General features: G+C 36.5%; 1 protein-coding gene across 1 annotated transcript; it reads left to right on the top strand.

Moving 5' to 3' along the window:
• Positions 1 to 1,904: 1,904 nt before the first annotated feature.
• Positions 1,905 to 20,089, top strand: LOC121411503 (fumarylacetoacetase-like). The gene is made up of 13 exons (XM_041604267.1): positions 1,905 to 2,255; positions 4,909 to 5,019; positions 6,090 to 6,211; positions 8,062 to 8,202; positions 8,741 to 8,835; positions 10,382 to 10,434; positions 12,293 to 12,392; positions 12,761 to 12,891; positions 13,588 to 13,663; positions 15,430 to 15,476; positions 16,220 to 16,321; positions 17,594 to 17,711; positions 17,920 to 20,089. The coding sequence occupies exons 1-13, from the start codon at positions 2,169 to 2,171 to the stop codon at positions 17,994 to 17,996; spliced, it is 1,260 nt and encodes a 419-aa protein (XP_041460201.1). The 5' UTR covers positions 1,905 to 2,168; the 3' UTR covers positions 17,997 to 20,089.

The raw sequence follows: 20,089 nt of genomic DNA, 5'->3' as shown, positions 1-20,089 counted from the left end.
CGAGAATCACAGGTATTTTTTAACCATAATCATAGAGAAGGAGTAATTATGATGTATTTGACTACATGAATATTAACATTGATACATGATCATTGTTATTAATTTTTTTCTTCATTTACTTTACCTTTTGTAAAATAAGTACTCTGCATGAAAATTTATTTTGTGAAATGATAATTAAGTGTAGAAAGTGTATGAGCTCAGTTGTAATGAGTATAGTGGTAAAATGGCATATCTTAATAAAGATGATTTCATATGACCTCTTCTTTATTCTTTTGTAATTTATTTGCAAGACTAATGGATTCACTGGCTGTAAATTGAAATTGACACAAGTTGGCAAATGACTGGTAGCAAGCATGAATGGAGGTGTCATGACCCACTGGTCAAATGCACATGACGTCACTCAGGAGAGCGCTGAGTTCAATATCTGGCACAGCACTTCATGACCTAGCACAAGGCCTTTTGTCTATGTGACACTTGTTATCGTCAAGTCAATGAAAATGCTATTGGCTGTATTGAAATCGTTTGCACAGGTTAAAAAAAAGTGAATGTCAAATTGAGCAATTAAATTCTAGCCCACCTTTTTTATTAGTCTAGTGTAAATTGGATTTTGTAAGAAAGTGCATTGAATGGACTCTGTTTTAGTGGCAGGATTGTAGGGGCCCATGGGGGGAGCAGAACAATGTTATATTTTGTCCATTCTTGTGAAATGAATGGATCACAATTTCTGAAGTCTCCATTAATTAAGAGTTAATATTTACTCCCTGCTAAATCAAAAATACATTAGTTAGCATGAATACGTATTGTAGGTCAACCTATGGCTTTGATTTGAAAATATCAAATGCAGTCAATAGCTTGAGAAACAACAAATTTTATAGATTTAACAGTGTAACCATGGGCAAGAGTTTTGAAAATGAATGCAAAACATGAGAGAAATACAGCAGGGGTTTTTGAGCTCCAATTATTGTAGTGGGATAGACTGAAACTCTTTCCAAATGCAATTGTGTGTATAATACATTTGAAACATGTGTATGTTAACATCAGGATTTTTTTTTTCATCATGTGTATGGTCTGTTTGGCTGGGGAATGATGAAAAGTTTTGGAGGAATGAAAATTTGTCAAATAAAACAGACTTTAGCTTAGAGATCAGCCGATCTAGAAATTAAAGCTTTGAAGACTTTTTGAACAGCCTCCCTCCTCCCCCATTGGACATTTCTGGATCTGCTCCTGTATACCTGTATATAAAGGTGAAATATTTTGCATGTGACTATTTGAAAACAGTCACAAGTATCATGGATCATTCACTTTGGAAGAGAATGATAATACAATGAAAACATGTAAGTCTATATAAATACATCTACCCATATGTAATTCAATTATTGCTCATTTTCATATATTCAAAGCTATTTGAAATTTTTCACCAATTAAAGGGCGATTCCACTCCAACAAAAGTAGATTTAGATTGAAAAGAGAAAAGGCAAAAATTTTCATCAAAATCATATGGAAAATGATATTCAAAGTTTTTGTTTATTCTAATATTTTTTTGTGAAAATAAGCAGAAAATCATTTATCTGATTTCAATGGAATATTTAGCTTCATGCTAGTTTGATTTTTCTTTGATCCACTTTTTCAATTGAAGAAGTATAACTTTTTCGATCGTGTAGATTAGAAAAACTCATCTTGTGTGAAATTTTGCACTGATCCCAAGCAAACCAGTCTTATTTGTCTTATTACCCCTTCTCACTGTTCTTCTTACCACTTTTCTTTTACCACTTTTCTACTCCAAAGCAATTATTCAATCATTTTTATTCATGGATTGATTTTTAAATAATTTTTATCATTATTAATATTACGGTATCATTATTATTTTGTGATCGGACCTTTCGGCGACGCTATAAATGTTTTTTGTACTTTCGGAGCCCACGCATACGTCACACGTGCAGCATAGCAGCGCAGATCAGACAGCCGTACGACCCCGATCGATCGCCGGCCGCCCCAGCTCGACCGTCGAAGACCCTGGCGCTCATGCTATTAAAGCTAGCATCGCATCCGCTTTGCACACTCGCACTACTCGAGTTCAACGATTCAGAGCCAGAGGCAGCACCCACAAGTACATCCCGTCTTTTCTTGATCTTAGGTCTCTTCGTTTCGTTATTACTTTTGGTTCCACCATGTCTCCATCTTTTATTGAATACGGCTCGGAATGCAACTTTCCAATTCAAAATTTACCGTATGGAGTGTTTTCAACAGCCTCCAATGTAAGTTTTAGGGTTTTTTTTTTCAATGTTTGTTTTTTTACTTAGCAAATTACTAGCGCACTTAATTATTCAACCAGCAGACCAGTGACTAGTAAGATTTAACATATATTTATTTTTATTTTAAAAAAGTTTCAATTGATAATGTTCCTTATATTCTAATGAGTAAGTGTGCCAAAATCTGTTTAAAAAAGTCTGAAAGAAATTACGCCTTTTTTATTTGATTGTCTTTCTCTTTGGTTTAGAAAAAAAAGCCCGGCCAGTCATTTTCACGTCACTTCACTTCAGATTGAACAAAAAAGTGGTGCCCGAACCATGTCTGCTTACCCATTCACTGCTCGATTCAGGGTTTTTATCAGAAAAGCTTAATTTTGAGGCCGTCACATAAATGCTTGACATTCAGACATTATTTTTTTATCCATTTTGAATTTGAGTCAGATATTTTAATTAATGAATACGGTTCTAGGCCTATTTACATACATGTGTAAAGTTTGTGGTTGTTGCGTTTCTTCTTGAATCGTGCAGATAAGCATGTGCGCAGACAAGGGGACTGCACTGACTTGGGTTGGGCCTTTTAGGCCCTTTCCATTTTATAAATCATGTTCATTGTGTTCATAATTTTATTCATATTACCTTACATATCTCGCGACACCTTAGTCCAGGACCAGTATATAACTATTAATGTGTTTTTGTAGTATCTTGAAAGTTTGAAAACAAAATTTTATTGAAATATTGGTTTAAAGTTGAATGTTACTACTTGAAATTAATTGCCTTGACAGGCCTATTTTTACATATGTAGGTTTGTGGTCATTGTGTACAGAGTGACCAGATTTCACAAAATAAAATATGGAACAATCGACAAAGCATGATTTGAATGGGTAGTCATGTGAAGATTAATAAGAAACTTTATACTTCACCTGAAGAATGCAAAGAAACTACTCGATAAATTCAATCTTGTCCTTTGCATCTTTTTTATTGTTATAATACATAAAAAAGAAAATTTGAATTGTGATAAATTTGTTTTTGACATTGTTGTAATAAAAAACATTGGAAATACTCAAGCATTAAATAATCTTTCTTGAAAGATGAATATCATCAAACAGTTGTCAAAGTTACAAGTAATCTACAATGAAATAGTAGATGAATCTTAATATGGTCCATAATAAAATATACTTCAACATGTATTATGGGGGCATATTCACAATAATATTTTCACATGAAAGATGCCATTGATAATTCTTATCTCATTCTAAATGTATTGAAATGACAAATATTGATAAATGCAATGGTCACTTAGTGACTCTGATTTCTCCTTCCACTGGTCTGTGCTGAAGAATCACTGGTGGGCACTTGTCAAAATGAAAATGTCAGGACTCTCGACTTGTTTTATTAAAAACTGAATCATCAGACAATCAGAAACCCAAATTATAAGAGAAACAGTTAAATATCTCCAAATCCACACAAAAAATCCCAATTTGCCCAATTTTATAAACAACTCTCTCATCAAATGTTAAAAAGGTTATACCTTCAAACACCATTTCCAGAAGACCTTAAAGGTATTGTTTAACTTTATGTGCAGCCAATTTAAAAAATTCTCAAACCAAGATGAAACATGTGTACAAGTGCATGTATTAGAAGTAATAAACCCTGAAAACAACCATTATTGAGAATGAAAAGCTAAAACTACAAGGCAAACCCCGATTTTTTAAGTAGGCGTCTTATAGACACCTAAATGGTACGCATGAGTGTATGGGATGAGATATCATTAAGATGGTGTTTCTGGTCACTTTATATTTCAATATTATTTTGAAGCACTAAATAATTATTTTCGAACGCAATTTTTTCTGGGCTTCATTTTTGTAACATATCACAGACACAGGTGACAAGTGTAACCTAGCTCAGATTTTTTTAAAGTCAAACCAATGTTAACCAATCCCTTTAAGTGATGATACACAAGGAATGTTGCCTATGGAGGAAAGTATAATCTATGGGAACATCACTAGCAGGAAGTTTTTGGAACACATATTTTTCCATAAAAAATGTCCATGTGTAATGTTCAGTTTTTAAATGCAAATACAAGATCTCTGGGCATAATAGTTGATTGTTTTTGTTGTTCTGTCAGAACTACAATGGTTCTGTTTTATGCATTTTGATTTCACCTGAAGTTGAATAAAAAGAAAAATCTTGAAATAAAAGTTTTAATGCATTGTACTTTCGTTGTATCTTAAAGAAAAATGATTTGCTTGCCCAGATGTAATTATTTATCAATGCTACATAAAATTGCTACATACATGTAGGATTGTAGTACTGAGTCATGGGTTCTTTTCATTCCATTGAATTTGCTACAGTGAAAATTGGTCTGCTAGAAATTCCACACACTAATCAAATACTATTTTTATCCTTGGTTTAAAACACTATACCCTAACCGACACTTACATGTAACCCTAAACCTAACAAAACCCTATTGCAAACTTAACCTAATCCTACATGTACATCTTCAATAAAATAAAGCCGAGAGCAACTGTCATGTCACCCATTTGAAATCAATAATTGTCAGTTGGAGCCTATCTCCTGCTGGGTGTAGCTTAATGTATTAAATTGGTATTTTATATTTGAATAAATGACATGTTGATTGTCCTGTATTTTTAATGTGTAGGGCAAGCAAAGGATTGGTGTTGCAATTGGAGACATGATACTGGATCTATCTCAGATCAAGGATCTATTCAATGGACCTATCCTCTCAGAGTGCAACGATGTCTTTACAGAGGTAAGGAATTTTTTTATCGCTAGGAGGTGAAGGCACAAACAATGGTTACCGGTTATTGGTAAATCAAAACAGAAAATTCATTTTCTATTACAGATTTTCCATTATAGATCAAGTTGTAAATACAAATTTACAACTTGAAACACAAAATCTCTGTCCCTAAATGGGGAGTTGTAATAAACCTTTTAGTACAATTTCATATTAAGCCTATTAAAGTCCAAAAAACCAATGCAAGCATAATAGGATGTCACAAGAGAGTCCTCTTGCAATTGAAATCAATCAATTTGCAATCGATTGGGTTTCTTCCAATGCCACATAAGGTACCCAGACAAGGTTTCTTTATCTGTCCAGTCCACTGTATGTCATTGGTAATAATTGTAAAGTTTACTTGGAAGATTCTTGAAGCTTCACATTTGTGCAAGCCTGAATAATATTACCAGTATCCCATAACCAGCACATGCATTGAGAAAATTCATTCTCTTTAATGATGTGTCTGCCAAATCTCCATGCAGGCATGTGTACATGATGTAGCTACCTTCATGTGTTTTTGCTGGTAGTGGTACCTAAAATTTAGTGAAGCCTTCCGGTAAACATTTGAAATTTTGCCTGGTATCTGAATTGCTAGTAGAATTCCCCACAGAGATTCCAAGCTTTTTATTTTCATATTGCTAGTTTTTGGTGAAGATATATGTACTTCTCAATTCTCCTTTTGTCTCTCCTGCATAGAATCGATGATATCCCTGATCATTTGAAATATATTCCAGCAGGTTTTAAATTTCAATATTTTTAGCATATGACCACGCTCCTTTATAAGGCAAATGTAGGTTAAAAAATTAGAAAATCAAGTAAATATAAAAAATTTAAAAAAAGATAGATTTCACAATAAATTAGAATAAAATACATGCATGTAGATAGATTTCATCAACTAAATTTCATGCTGCAAATGAGCAAAATAAAAATAAGGGCACAACAATATTCAAGGCGAATCGGGAATTAAAGTGCACACCCCTGGTCTACTTCCAACTGCCCTTGATAATGTGCATTATTTGTTTTATTTAAAACTTCTGATCTAGGAAACCCTGAATAGCTTTATGGCTCTTGGAAGACCTGCATGGAAGGAAGCTAGAGCTACCATTCAACGTCTCCTGTCTGCCGATGAGCCTACACTCAGAGATAATGCTGATCTCAGGGAAAGGTAAACACCATTCATCTTTGAATAGATTTCTGTTTAATAAAAATAATAGTTTTTTTCATCATCAGCTTATTAACTCTTATTTTCTTACCTGGGCATACTTGCCAACCATTCCGATTTTGGCGGAATCATCCCGATTTTTTATTGCCAATTCCGCATTACGAATATCAACCCCATAATTCTGATTTTCATTAATTTTTACATTGATAATATTGAAAAAACGGCTGGAGCAAAGGTTAGACCAATCTGAAGCTTGTGGACACCTGGATATCGCGATATCCCAAATAGCATTATTTTTCCACTAACTGAACACACTCTTGTACGTAGTTTTTCACTTTGCCTATCTCACATGGCGCGCACATTGCAGAAGCGCGTGCAAACACAGCTAGAGCGACAACACATGCAAATACAATGCATGCTGCGACGTCGCGAGCGCGAGTATACCTCGCTGCTAACCCAGGGAGCTTCGGCCTGTGCCGGGTTACCGACGGGCCGGAGCTCCGTGGGTTACCGCGCTGCAAGTGCATACGTGTGCAAACGTAAGATCCAGCTCAACGATCGTCGGATTAATGGCCAAAGGATATAGTTTTCCATGGAATTTTAAAGCCAAAATTACAAATTTAGTGTGTGGAAACTGGATACCGTCGCCAATGCGTCGTTTGGATTGTGAATGTGAGTTGTGACTGTGATTCCGATCGTTATACAGACAGTGCATGGGTGCAGTGGGCAGTGACTGAGTACCGGTACCTAGCCCAGTCGCCGCCGCCCACCCGCTTCGCGGGTCGGAGCTCCCTGGGTTAGTGAGTACCGTACCGGTGCATTTGCAATTGCATAATTTAGCTTCTAAGTTCATGTGTAAGTTACATATGCATTTAGACTGTTAGTCTGTTTTCGTGAAATAAAGCCAAAATTATTTAGAAATACAAGGAGTATTCTGAGAAATATCCAGTTATTATTGTAATGGAAATACATGTTTTTGTTAAAAAATTTGGTACAATTTCATGAAATGAATCCTGTTGATTTTCCTGTTTCATGTTTCATTACACTGGGACAAAATTAAGATATTTTTCTTCTTTGTGGACAGGTTAAAAGCACTTCAAAAGTGAAGGAAACCCCCCATTTCATGTTCTAAAATTCCAAAAATTTCTAACCGTGGCAGGGGGGTACCCCCTCACCCTTCCCGCGCAAAATGTCACACGCTCGTTACTCTGCGTGAAAAATGGATTCCTCTTTTTTTTTCTAAAGTTGGCAAGTATGCCTGGGCCAAGTTACTCAAAGGTTAGCGATTAAATCTCTTGAATTTGAAAGAGCAATTTATATTGGTTCGTAGTCAGTCTACTGAGCAAAATGCACATGCAATGATTATCTTGATAGGTCATTTCGATTCATAGCGATTTATCGCTGACCTTTGTGTTAGGGAGCACAAGCTGATCCTAGTCTGCAGGCACAGACCCTCATTGGAACTTTGATCAACAAGTGTGCCTCCACGCAAAGACTAGCACATACAAAACTTGCTGTTCCATAGAGCGAGAGAGCCTTCAGTACACAAGGCATGAGTAGGCTGCACATTCAGACCGTTATTTCGAGTGAAGGGTTTGCCCAGCAGACTAGGCTGATCCCTTAGTCACACTAGCCTAATTGACTCCAGACAAAGCTATATTATTACCAATGGCTGACCATCAGTTCGTTTGGAGCCAATTTCTGCATCAACGTCTAACTTCTTCCATGTTCAATATACATGTACATGTAGCTTGTATTTATACATGCATATGCCATAGTACCCACTTAAGAAGTTGAGTAGATTTTATCATGAGGGAAAACTAAAATTTATTTTTCACCTGTAACTCTTTCAGGGCACTTGTTCTCCAGAGTGATGCTACAATGCACCTTCCTGCATCTATTGGAGATTACACAGATTTTTTCTCTTCTAAATACCATGCCACCAACACTGGCACTATGTTCAGGGGACCAGAAAATGCCCTCCAACCTAACTGGTAAGTACGCCATGTATGAAGTCTTTGATAATCAACATTTAGGAGCAAGGAAGTTTGATGTTTTGGGTCAGTCACCCTTTGGTTTGTACAGTTTCATGCAGAATTCAACCCCTGTAGTATCATGACTATGTATTTTTGCAAATTTTAAAGTTTTGGTCCTTAATTGAATGAAACATGAATCTAAAACCAAGCAAACTGTATATTAATAACAAGACAAGACAGTAGCATTTGTGTTAATATTATGATTGTGTTTATTCATGCATATAAATGACCAAATATGGTCTTATCAAGCAACTTTTCTTATTATGATACAATTCTGTGATCATTGAAGCTAAATTTGTTCATTCAGATTTTGTATTGAGAACATGAGGTGCCACAATCAAAATGGATTACAGTTATGTAATATCAGAGAGTTACTGCAGATTCCATTCCTTGTCAAAATACATGAAATTTGAAATGTCATAAGGGCAGAGACTCATTGCTTGGTTGCAAACTGTTATTTTGTTTGATTGCTCTTCATGTATCTTCACATTGCCAGGAAGCATCTCCCTGTCGCATACCACGGCCGTGCTTCATCTGTTGTAATTTCTGGTACTCCAGTACGTAGGCCTTGCGGACAGACTAAGCCAGATGGTAAGATAAACAGTTATAGTGGTTTCTAACTCCCTCTGATCTCAGCGTAATCGCCAGTGTATAATACGCATGGTTCAAACACCATGCGTGCGGAAATGGAGACCAAGTGGAACCATGCGTAAAATTTCAGCGACATGCGTGGAAAAATTAAATGGAAATATTCAGAAAAAATAATACACTCCATGAACTCATCTTAGTGATATCAACTTCATTTATCGGGTTGCACCGAAGTCCCACCAACTTAAGACCACTTGCAGGCCTACTACAGGTAGGAAATTGGCAAGGCGCCCAGCTAGCTCGCGGCTGCTATTGCGGGCATATGACGGCATGGTACGGTCGTTCCGTTGCCTATTCCCCCGTTTGCCCCGCACATCACACCGGCTATGCTCCATGGTGAAACGTCAGATCACAGACTCACACAAAACTTACATGTCGATCTACACGCCATTACGTTGTTTGGTGTTGGAACACACAGTCGTAAATCACTAGGAAGTGTCCGTGATATACATGTATTTTGCATTTGTGTATGTGCACGAAAGCCACACGCATGCGCTCAGCTAGCTCAGCCGAGGTGATATCTCCTTGGCTCAGCGAATTAAGTTGGATGACGCGTCTCGACTCTATTGACCAACTCCATTACATATCACATGACCCTCAATCATGAACGCTGTTTTGTTCCGAAGTTGAATGCATTTCGTGATTTCCCTTTTCTCGAAAATATTTACAATTCATAAGCTGGAAAGCTGCACTTCTCTTTCTTTGGACTGAACGGCAAGTATCTGTGCATTTATGTGCATTTGTGTGGGCTTAAAAATACGCCACAATGGGGCTTCCTTAGCGTCTCTATTTGATGAAAAGGCCGTCGCTTCCGCGCTCCGCGCCCACCCCCCAGGAGTGGCAGCACAAGTCCCCGACATGGGTGAATTTTTTTCTGGCGAGAACGCTGCTCTGATCTAAGCTTAATAATCTGCTTGTATTTTATGTTTATGTGCATTATTAACCAAATAGAGTGAGGTTTGTTTTAAAATAAAAAAAATATTAGGGAAACAAAACCAGTTTATCTTTTCTTCTTATGACTATAACACTGGCTTTAAACATTGCACCATTGGTATGATTGCAATATGCGCATTCTGTGTATACAGCTAAATTGGCATCATTAAGTGCTCTTCAACAGGTCATGATATATTTCACTCATTTCATTACTTGATGCCTGTTGTGAAACTCTGTTTTATGTAGCAAATTTCACGTATGTGCAGGTTTTGATTTGGTAACAAATCATTTCCTAGTCAATATTCTTTTTTAATTTGTTGAAGTCAAACAATATCATAATTTAGAAATAGAAATTAAAGAAATTGGCCCAGACCACTGTCTATTTGTACCAGTCACTCACTTATCAAAAACTGTTCGTCTTTGTTTTTTTTTTGGGGGGGGCCATAGGGTATTGCCCCATCTTCGCCATGATTCATATCAGTCTATTATGCAGGTATTTATGCCACACAATATTTTCTTTACAATATGTTATTCAATACTATACCTTTTTTTACAGACAAACCTCCTGCATTTACTTTTTGCAAGCTCATGGATTTTGAACTTGAAATGGTAAGATTTTTACTTGGGGGGGGGGGGCTAGAATAAGCATGAGAATTAGACTAAGTAGGTATTGGATCAAGTATAGTATAGACGAAGTGGGTATTGGATCAAGTATAGTGTAGACAAAGTGGGTATTGGATCAAGTGTAGTGTAGACGAAATGGGTATTGGATCAAGTGTAGTGTCGACGAAATGGGTATTGGATCAAGTGTAGTGTAGACAAAATGGGTATTGGATCAAGTGTAGTGTAGACGAAATGGGTATTGGATCAAGTGTAGTGTAGACGAAATGGGTATTGGATCAAGTGTAGTGTAGACGAAATGGGTATTGGATCAAGTGTAGTGTAGACAAAATGGGTATTGGATCAAGTATAGTGTAGACGAAATGGGTATTGGATCAAGTGTAGTGTAGACGAAATGGGTATTGGATCAAGTATAGTGTAGACAAAATGGGTATTGGATCAAGTGTAGTGTAGATGAAATGGGTATTGGATCAAGTATAGTGTAGACGAAATGGGTATTGGATCAAGTGTAGTGTAGACAAAATGGGTTTTGGATCAAGTATAGTGTAGACGAAATGGGTATTGGATCAAGTATAGTGTAGACGTAATAGCAATTTGACCAGATTGATAGCAGGCCAAATGACAGTCATTTTCTAGTCTCATGGCAAGTTGGATGTTTATCCCGTATTACAGAATATCAGTACCAAGGAATTTGCTTGTGTTGTTCAGCATTCAAATTTCTGGCTAGCACCATGAGTAGTCTGTATATGTATGGAGGATGGGTTAGCAATGCGAGTCCCCAGTTTTCCGCAAAATGGAAAACAGGAAAAAATTCTCACAATTTAGGAAGGACACATTATTTCACAGAAAATGTGATTTTCAGATCGAATTAAAGTGAAAATCATGAGTTTGCCAACCTTTATCTGCATGAAAACTGTTCTAAGATTTTCACTTTTACAATTGCTTTATTATATGCTTTGTACATAATCACTGAAGAACACAGAATAGCAAATTTTTGCTCTGTGGCATATGGAGGATTCAAGAACACAGTAAATGTATTGAAAATGCCCGTCAAATGACAAAGAACAGCTGGGAGGCCTTTATCGAAATTTGGTGAAATCGGAACATTAGTAGTAGTTTCGTCCTATGTTTCAGAGCTGACAAAAAAAATTGCGTTTTTGTCCAGAGTAAGGACCAAACTGCTGTTTTCAACAAATATAATGGTGGGCCCAAGTCTAACAATTTGAGTTAAGATTTAACATGAATTTCTTCTTATTTCACAAAATCTTTCAGTTGATAATGTTCCTTACATCATAATGAGTTAGTGTGCCAAATATCTCATAAAAATTTGAAAGAAATATATGATTTTCTTGGAAAAAACCTCGGGCAGTCATTTTCAGATTGAAAAAAAAATGGTACCCCATGTCTGCGCACTCATTCACTTTGCACACGATTCAGGGATTTTGATGACAAAAGGCTGCATTTTGAGACCGTCACATGAAATGCCCTGAATTCATTATTTTTCCACCATTTTGAGTCGGATTTTTTTATGAATACCTGTCTATGCATTGAATGTGCAAAGTTCGTGCTCGTTGCGTATATTCTTTTACTAGAATCGCGCAGATACGCGGGTGCGCAGACTTGGGAGACCGCGGAGACATGGGGAAACTGACCATACTTCTTGGTTGTTCTTTGTCATGAAGGACATTTAACCATACATTTTCTTTGTTCTTCAATTTTCCATACGTCACTGTCCAAAAACTCCTATTACTGGTATGTTTATGATACCAAAGAACTACAGAATTGGCATTTCAAGTAAGTGTCTAAAATATAACTTCTTCCTGGATGTGTTATGATATTTTTCTAGGCATTCTTTGTTGGACCAGGTAACAAGCTTGGTGAACCGATTCCTGTTGGCAGCGCTCATGAACACATCTTTGGTATGGTCCTCATGAATGATTGGAGTGGTAAGAGCACATTTTATGTATTCATTCATCCATACATTCATCCATTCATTCATTCATTCATTTCAATAGGCAGGTATTCAATCTTATAATACATGTTTATTCTTGCATATCAGAAATTTCATGAAAGAAATATTTCTTCTGATTGCATACCATAGCGACAGTACAGTAAAAAGAAAAGATTACCAACGTAACAGAGTTGGGAATTGAGTCCAACAGAAATCCTGTGAAAATGTCTGTTTATTAAAATTATGGAAATACATTTATGTATAGAAATATTTAAAACATTAAAAACAATTGTTCATTGTAAAGGCATGAATTGAAATTAATTTTTTCATGATATTTCTTTTTATTTTGTATCATAACCTCAGCAAGAGATATCCAGAAATGGGAGTATGTTCCCTTGGGTCCTTTCTTGGGAAAGAACTTTGCAACAACCCTGTCTCCATGGATCGTCACTATTGATGCCTTGGAACCATTCATTGTAGCCAACAATCAACAGGTAAATATATCCTCTGATTCTTTCTCTGAAACTGCCATGTTGATGGTTTATATCATCAAACAATGGATGCAAGTTAGGTTCACGGTTTGCAGACCGATGTGTTGACTCAGTCGGTAGAGCGTCCATCTCACAACCGGGAGGTTAGGCGTTCAAACCCTGGCTGCGTCAGACCAAAAGACATGAAATGATGGGAGTTACTGCTACCCTCTTTGGTATTCAACATTTAAGGGATAGAGCCTCGTTGATCTGGTGCTGCACATTGGCTGCCGGGCCCACGATCAATTGGGCAAAATGAATTTTCAGTATATTTCTACTTCAAACAATAAAATAAGGGTTTTCATTTACCCCGGGAGATTGGTCAACCATGATATACTCGACACCATCGATTGATCACATTTTTGATCTTTCAAAATGATTTCAAATTCACTGCTACTTTGATCTACTGATTACTCCTTATTATCTATACTTGGGATATATTGAAAAGTTTAACATTTCTTGATATTGGGGCTTGATGGAAAATTGGTTGACTGACAAGTCTCTCATGATAATGGTGGGACGTATATTTCAAAATGCATGGATTAAGAAAGATACCTTCGATGTATATTTTTTTAAATGATCAGTTTATATATGTAATGCAGTTGATGGTGTCATTATTTCACTCATCTTCCAATATTTGTTCCCCCAATATCCATTCAGGATCCAGTGCCTCTTCCTTACCTCCGACATGATGACCCATTCAACTTTGACATTAACATAAGTGCTGCTATCAAGGGTAAGTATCCAATTTTACACCCAATTTGTCTACTTTCCATTATGAACCAGTTCCATGACATTTGCTCTGGCGACAGTTGCTCCACTGTAAATTCCACACGCTATTAGAATGTCAAACTTCAGCCCTGGATTCAACACTATTCCTTATCATAACTCTAAACACAACATAACATAAAACCCTATTGCAACCCTAACCCTATGTCTTAGACAAAATATTGCCCAAGTAATTGTTGCCAGAGCAAATGTTGTGTCACCTATGTCTCATCCCACATAGTTCATCTGTAGTTCATCTACTACCTGTCATCTACTTATCATTTTATAATAAACATTATCTTTTAGCCCATTTACTATTTTGTCATGTCTGAATATCCACTTAATCTATAAACCATTTAGTCGATATATCCATTGATATCAATATAAATCAAGCCTTAATCAAAGTTCGAGGTTTACATAAATTTGTGTTTGAGATGAGGTTCTCTTTTGACAGACATGGCATGCTTTCAATAAAAGTTTTAAAGTTTAAGAATCGTTGATATGTCACACAGCCATTAAAAATACTGAAGTAAATCATATCTTTTAAATACCCCTGACTGGGTTTTTGTCTCACCTGCATAACAGAGTGAGACTATAGGCGCCGCTTTTCCGACGGCGGCGGCGTCAACATCAAATCTTAACCTGAGGTTAAGTTTTTGAAATGACATCATAACTTAGAAAGTATATGGACCTAGTTCATGAAACTTGGCCATAAGGTTAATCAAGTATTACTGAACATCCTATTAGAGTTTCATGTCACATGACCAAGGTCAAAGGTCATTTAGGGTCAATGAACTTAGACCATGTTGGGGGAATCAACATCAAAATCTTAACCTGAAGTTAAGTTTTTGAAATGTCATCATAACTTAGAAAATATATGGACCTAGTTCATTAAACTTGGACATAAGGTTAATCAAGTATCACCAAACATCCTGTATGAGTTTCACGTCACATGACCAAGGTCAAAGGTCATTTAGGGTCAATGAACTTTGGCCGATTCGGGGGTATCTGTTGAATTACAATCAAAACTTTAAAAGTTTTTTGATCTCATTCATGAAACTTGGACATAATAGTAATCAAGTATCACTGAACATCCTGTGCGCATTTTAGGTCACATGACCAAGGTCAAAGGTCAATGAACTTTGGCCATAATGGGGGTATCTGTTGAATTACCATCATAACTTTGCAAGTTTATTGATCTGACTTTTGAAACTTGGACATAAGAGTGATCAAGTATCACTGAATATCCTGTGCAAGTTTCAGGTCACATGATCAAGGTCAAAGGTCATGTGAGGTCAATGAACTTTGGCCACATTGGGGTATATGTTGAATTACCATCCTATCTCTGTAAAGTGTATTGGTCTAGTTCATAAAATGTGGAAATAAGAGTAACCAAGTATCACTGAACATCTTGTGCGAGTTATAGTAGTTTTCAAAGTCAGCACTGCTGCTATGTTGAATCGCGTGATGCAGGTGAGACGGCCAGAGGCATTCCACTTGTTTTTTAGCAGACCTATACAGATTGATAAAATCCCATGTAGTTTATATTTCTCAAAATGACAGTAAGCTTCTCTGTTCCTTGGATGTATAGAGTTAAGAATAGACACCCCTAAGTAAAATGCTATTGAATAAATTGATACAGTATTTGCGTATCTTCAGTTAATGTCATTAATTAGTTATAAAACGAATGATTGTAGATCAGATCATGACATTTTTGTGATTATTTTGATATAGGTGCTGGAATGGAACAGCCTGCCGTTGTCTCTCAGTCAAACTTTAAGGTTAGTACATTGAAGAATTGTTTCGTCGACATTTGTTGTCAGATCCAACAGCTTTCTTTGATTCTGGTGGGTGTTTCATGAAAGTTGTCAGCACTGACTAAACTGTCAGTGCTGACTATTTCAGTGAAATCCTTGGTTTTGATTGGCTGAAAGGCATGGCCTCTGACTGTTACTGTGGTAACTGTCGGAGAAAGACAACTTGTCAGTGCTGACAACTTTCATGAAACGGCCCCTTGATTAGATAAAGAAGCGCTGGTACTGTGTTTTCTGTTTACTAAGTTAAACCCTGTTGGATAAAACATCCAAGCCCATTGCACAAATTTTACTCTTATGGTAAATTTGCTATTTATGGTAATTTTGCCTTGGTAACAATGCTCAACAGCTGATTAGAATCCAGGATTTCATGGAAGTTACCATTGGACGGCAAAGTTACCATAATAGTTACTTTCATGCAACGGGACACTGACAAGTCCTGAATTTGTCTGGGAGCTGTAGAGTAACTGTTCACATATGAAGATGGTAAATATTAAGAAAAGAAATTAATTTTTTTATTTTTAGGGGGCTATATTTCACAACCTTATGCTTAAAACTGCTACATCAGACAAGCATTAATGAAATTTCAGTGAATGTGGATTTGCCCTGAATGCCTTTGAATGTTTTCCCTGGTAACAGTGATGATTCAGGAAGATGTTTGTAATGAATTGAGCTGAATTTCACCATTTCATGCATGTTTAATTTGACAGCATATGTATTGGACCATGAAGCAGCAGCTAGCCCATCACACAGTGACTGGTTGCAATGCTCAACCAGGAGATCTCATGGGATCAGGAACGCTCAGTGGACCGGTAAGTTAACTTCACCTACTGTATTAGCCTCTTAGCCCTGGCGGCTGCTTCCCGAGCAAATTTCCTAATTCACAAAATAGGCCCGGCGCGAGCCAGGGCTTCTTGACATCTGAGCTGAATTATATATTCATGAGGAACGTCTTCCTAATGAATATACATGAGCCATGATATTACCAGTCACCTAGTAAACCAATGAAATGTCAAAGCTGTTTCATCCGGGGTTCGGAATACTACAGTAGTCCACTATTCTGTGGGGGATTCATTTAATTGCGGGACACTAAAGGGGATAAAACCAGCAAAATGCTACAAGTAGGGGTACTACTACTACAAGTACTGGCCGTAACAGACCCATAACCGCCCCGAAAGTTCCCTGGAGATACTAGTCAGCCGCTGGTCGGACTCTAGTCAAGTGGAAGCAACTCCACTCCAGCATTCCCTCACTGCACAGCGGAGATCGATAATCGACGCATAGTGGAATCGCATGAAATATTTCATTTTTTCCGTATCCTATGGGTAGATTAAAAAACATCTCATCCTTTCGGTGCAGATTTAATTTCATTGACTTTCAAATCCTTAAATTGGTAAATATTCAGCAATTTAGAGGCATATTTAATGCTCTTTGATATTTCGTCGTCACTCTTCGCCAAGAATCCACGGGTCGCCATTCAAGATGAGCTCATGAATATTTAATATGACGTCAAGAAAGTCGGTGAAATTCGGCTCAGATGTCAAGAGGCCCTTCTTCGCTATATCCCTTGCTTTGCCATGTTCACTCGGAAAGCAGCCGACTACTGTATGTGGTTTCTGGAGGCTATGTTTTTAGGCACTGTCCATCAGTCCTATTTTTATTCTCGTGATATTAATTAAAGAAGCATTGGACGGATCAACTTCAGCTTGGCTCATGTTTGTATATTGGGCTGGCAAAGAATTGACTAGATTTTGGGTTCATCAGGTCTTGGGGTCATACATTCATTGAATAGTATCTCATTTTTGTGAAAACTGAAGAACTTTTTTAGTTGTCAAATTCAAACTTGGCTCCTGTATGCATATTGGATGGACAACGATTTCTTCAGCAAGAAATTTACCTACATTGTGCTGCACTCGACCCATGTGAGGTGAATGGGTACCTGGTAGTTTTTATTCCCTGACATTTTAGCACAGATATGGCAGCTCAGCTAATATGATGCCAAGTATCAAAGCGCAATTGATAATATGCACATAGTAACTGTAGGGGAAGGCGAGATAAATGGACATTTCTTTTTCTTCCTTCAGACACCCGACAGCTATGGATGTATGCTAGAGCTCTGCTGGAAGGGAACCAAAGAAGTCGATCTCGGAAATGGCAACATAAGAAAGTTCCTCAAAGATGGTGATACAGTTATTCTTTCAGGTAATGATGATGATAGCGATGAAGGTTATCATTCATTCATGCATTTGCTCTAGGTTCAAGAAATTGAAGTTGTATTATGATTGTTCTATGTACACAGCTCTCTCAAAAAGTAGTTTGGATTTAATACTGAAGAGATCACCCTTGCTAAAGAAAGCTCCAATAAATAAAGAAATGACATTCTGAGACTTTTTTGTTTCCTTATTTGCAGGTTTTTGCCAGGGTGAGGGATACCGAGTTGGATTTGGCGAGTGTGTAGGCACCATCACTCCAGCTATGTCCCAATAACATCAGTCAGCTGAACTTCCATTGTCAATCTTAACTTCACAACCAGCATCAAAGCATTGTAATAACTTCTCTGCAACAAATCCATTAGTCTCGATTCGCCATACAAAGCCGAATCCAGGATTTTGAAATAGGAGTGCAAAGAGCAAATTTGACAATCGAGTGGGCACAGACTGCAATTTTCTAAGATTTAGGTGTATGTTTGGTGACACAACATTTGCTCCTGCGGCATTTACTCCAGTCTTGTTATTCCAGAGGGCATAGTATTAGGATTGCAATAGATTTTTTGGTTCAGAATAATGTAAAGATAAGGATTGGGGTTTATTTAGTTTTGGAGGTTAGGTTTTATGTTTTGCTTTACGTGTAGTATTTCCATTGGAGCAATTGTCGCTGGAGCAAATGTCTGGAATTGATGTTGATTCTCTAAATAGAGAAGGCATGCATCTATTGCTATAGCACACCTACCTAGATCTGCCACTTCCTTATGATGTATACATTTCTTTGTACACTGTATTTTCATTCCGTCTTAGCATTTACACTGCAAAGTCATCCTATACATTTGTTGGCATTTCCACAACATGTAATCTCCATTTTCAGAGTATTGCAGTTTGTAATAATCGGGTGTGATTTGCCATGTGTACATTTCTTTGCACTGTGTTTTTATTTTTTAAATGCCAGCTTTTCTGACCCGAAGATACACTAGTGAAATAATTCATGGGGTAACAAGCCTTTGCTCATGCATGGCCAACTATGTGGAATTCTTTTCTATAGAGTTTGAAAACCCAGCTATAAACGACCACCTTCATGGGTAACCTGAGGACATTTTGTGCTTTTTGAGAGACATCCATTTATGTATTCATTGTTCAAATTAAAACATCCTGTAATGTATTCTTTTTCCTTTCATTTTTCTGCTCATTCTAAATAAGGTAGAAAGTGTGCCGTATTAATTTCATACATTATTAACAAGAACGCTGCAAGGAAATTGGGACGTTGTATATATTTGGTCAGTGGAGTGTACTTTTGAATCCTAGTAAGCTTCCATTTTTCAAAATGCTTCAAGTTTATTTTTTTAATCCTTCTTTGCCTCAGAATAGTGTACTTGGCAGATAGCTGCATTATATATGTCAATAAATGCTGTGCTTGATGTTATTTTTTTTTTTTTAATATTTAAGGCACCTTAGTTATTCATTTTATAAGATTTTATTTATATTCCCCTAGCTTGTAGGTCATTATGAATATTTTTTGTTGCAAAAGTGTGCATAAGATTTTATTTATTTACAAATAAGACATGGGAACAAATATCAAATTTGAGAATTCATTTTTTTGTTTAGTATTGAACAATTGTATTTATTGTACTATAATCCCAAACTTGCAATATAATTGCAATGTAGTAGCCAAATGTCTATGGGATTGATGCAAGAAAATAATTGCAATCAGTTGGAAATTTCTGTTGCAATTTTCTAATTGCTAGATTAATTTAAGCTGTAACAAATCAGTTCATACTTGTTGCATGGAGCAGTATAACAATCATTTGCAAATTACCAATTCATTGTAAGACATGACTGATATGGGACCTCCAAATAGATATGCAATAAATTGCATTTTTCTTGCACTATACCACATGACTGATTAATAGTCTCAAAATCGTCTGTCAAAAGGGCTTTATTTAACAGATTGCAAAGCAAATATGATATCTCTTTTTAAAAAAATACACACTTTCAGCTGAAATATTTTCTGTGAAATATCTCTTTTGGTATATTCAGTATCTGTGGGCAGTGAAATATGAAAATTCCAATGCCATTACCATGCCTTGTAAATATGTACTACATTTCAGAAGGTTATCTTTAAAAAAGAAAGATCCTTGCAGGAAAAGTATTTTTTAAAATATAAAATCATGTGATGATTTCTTTGTTTATCCTTTTATAGAGTAATCTTTTTGTTTCTATCTTTGTTTCTTTGTTGACATATATGTTCTAGATAATCAAGAGTATAAATGTGAAGAGATTGCAATCATTGTGAATGTCATGAGGAAATGGCTGAAACTGGGTACCATATGGATTTTGATGTGTGGTTACTGATTAAATCATGAAATATAC

Source organism: Lytechinus variegatus, chromosome 3 (genome assembly GCF_018143015.1).
Source record: "Lytechinus variegatus isolate NC3 chromosome 3, Lvar_3.0, whole genome shotgun sequence".
Classification (NCBI taxonomy): domain Eukaryota; kingdom Metazoa; phylum Echinodermata; class Echinoidea; order Temnopleuroida; family Toxopneustidae; genus Lytechinus; species Lytechinus variegatus.
The sequence above is the reverse complement of the archived record's forward strand: the minus strand, read 5'-3'. Positions and strand labels throughout refer to the sequence as shown.

Coding starts and splice junctions, on each gene's coding strand:
- LOC121411503 (XM_041604267.1), top strand. CDS start 2,169: ATGTCTCCATCTTTTATTGAATACGGCTCGGAATGCAACTTTCCAATT. Junction 2,256..4,908: donor TGTTTTCAACAGCCTCCAAT/GTAAGTTTTAGG, acceptor TTTAATGTGTAG/GGCAAGCAAAGGATTGGTGT. Junction 17,712..17,919: donor TGATACAGTTATTCTTTCAG/GTAATGATGATG, acceptor CCTTATTTGCAG/GTTTTTGCCAGGGTGAGGGA.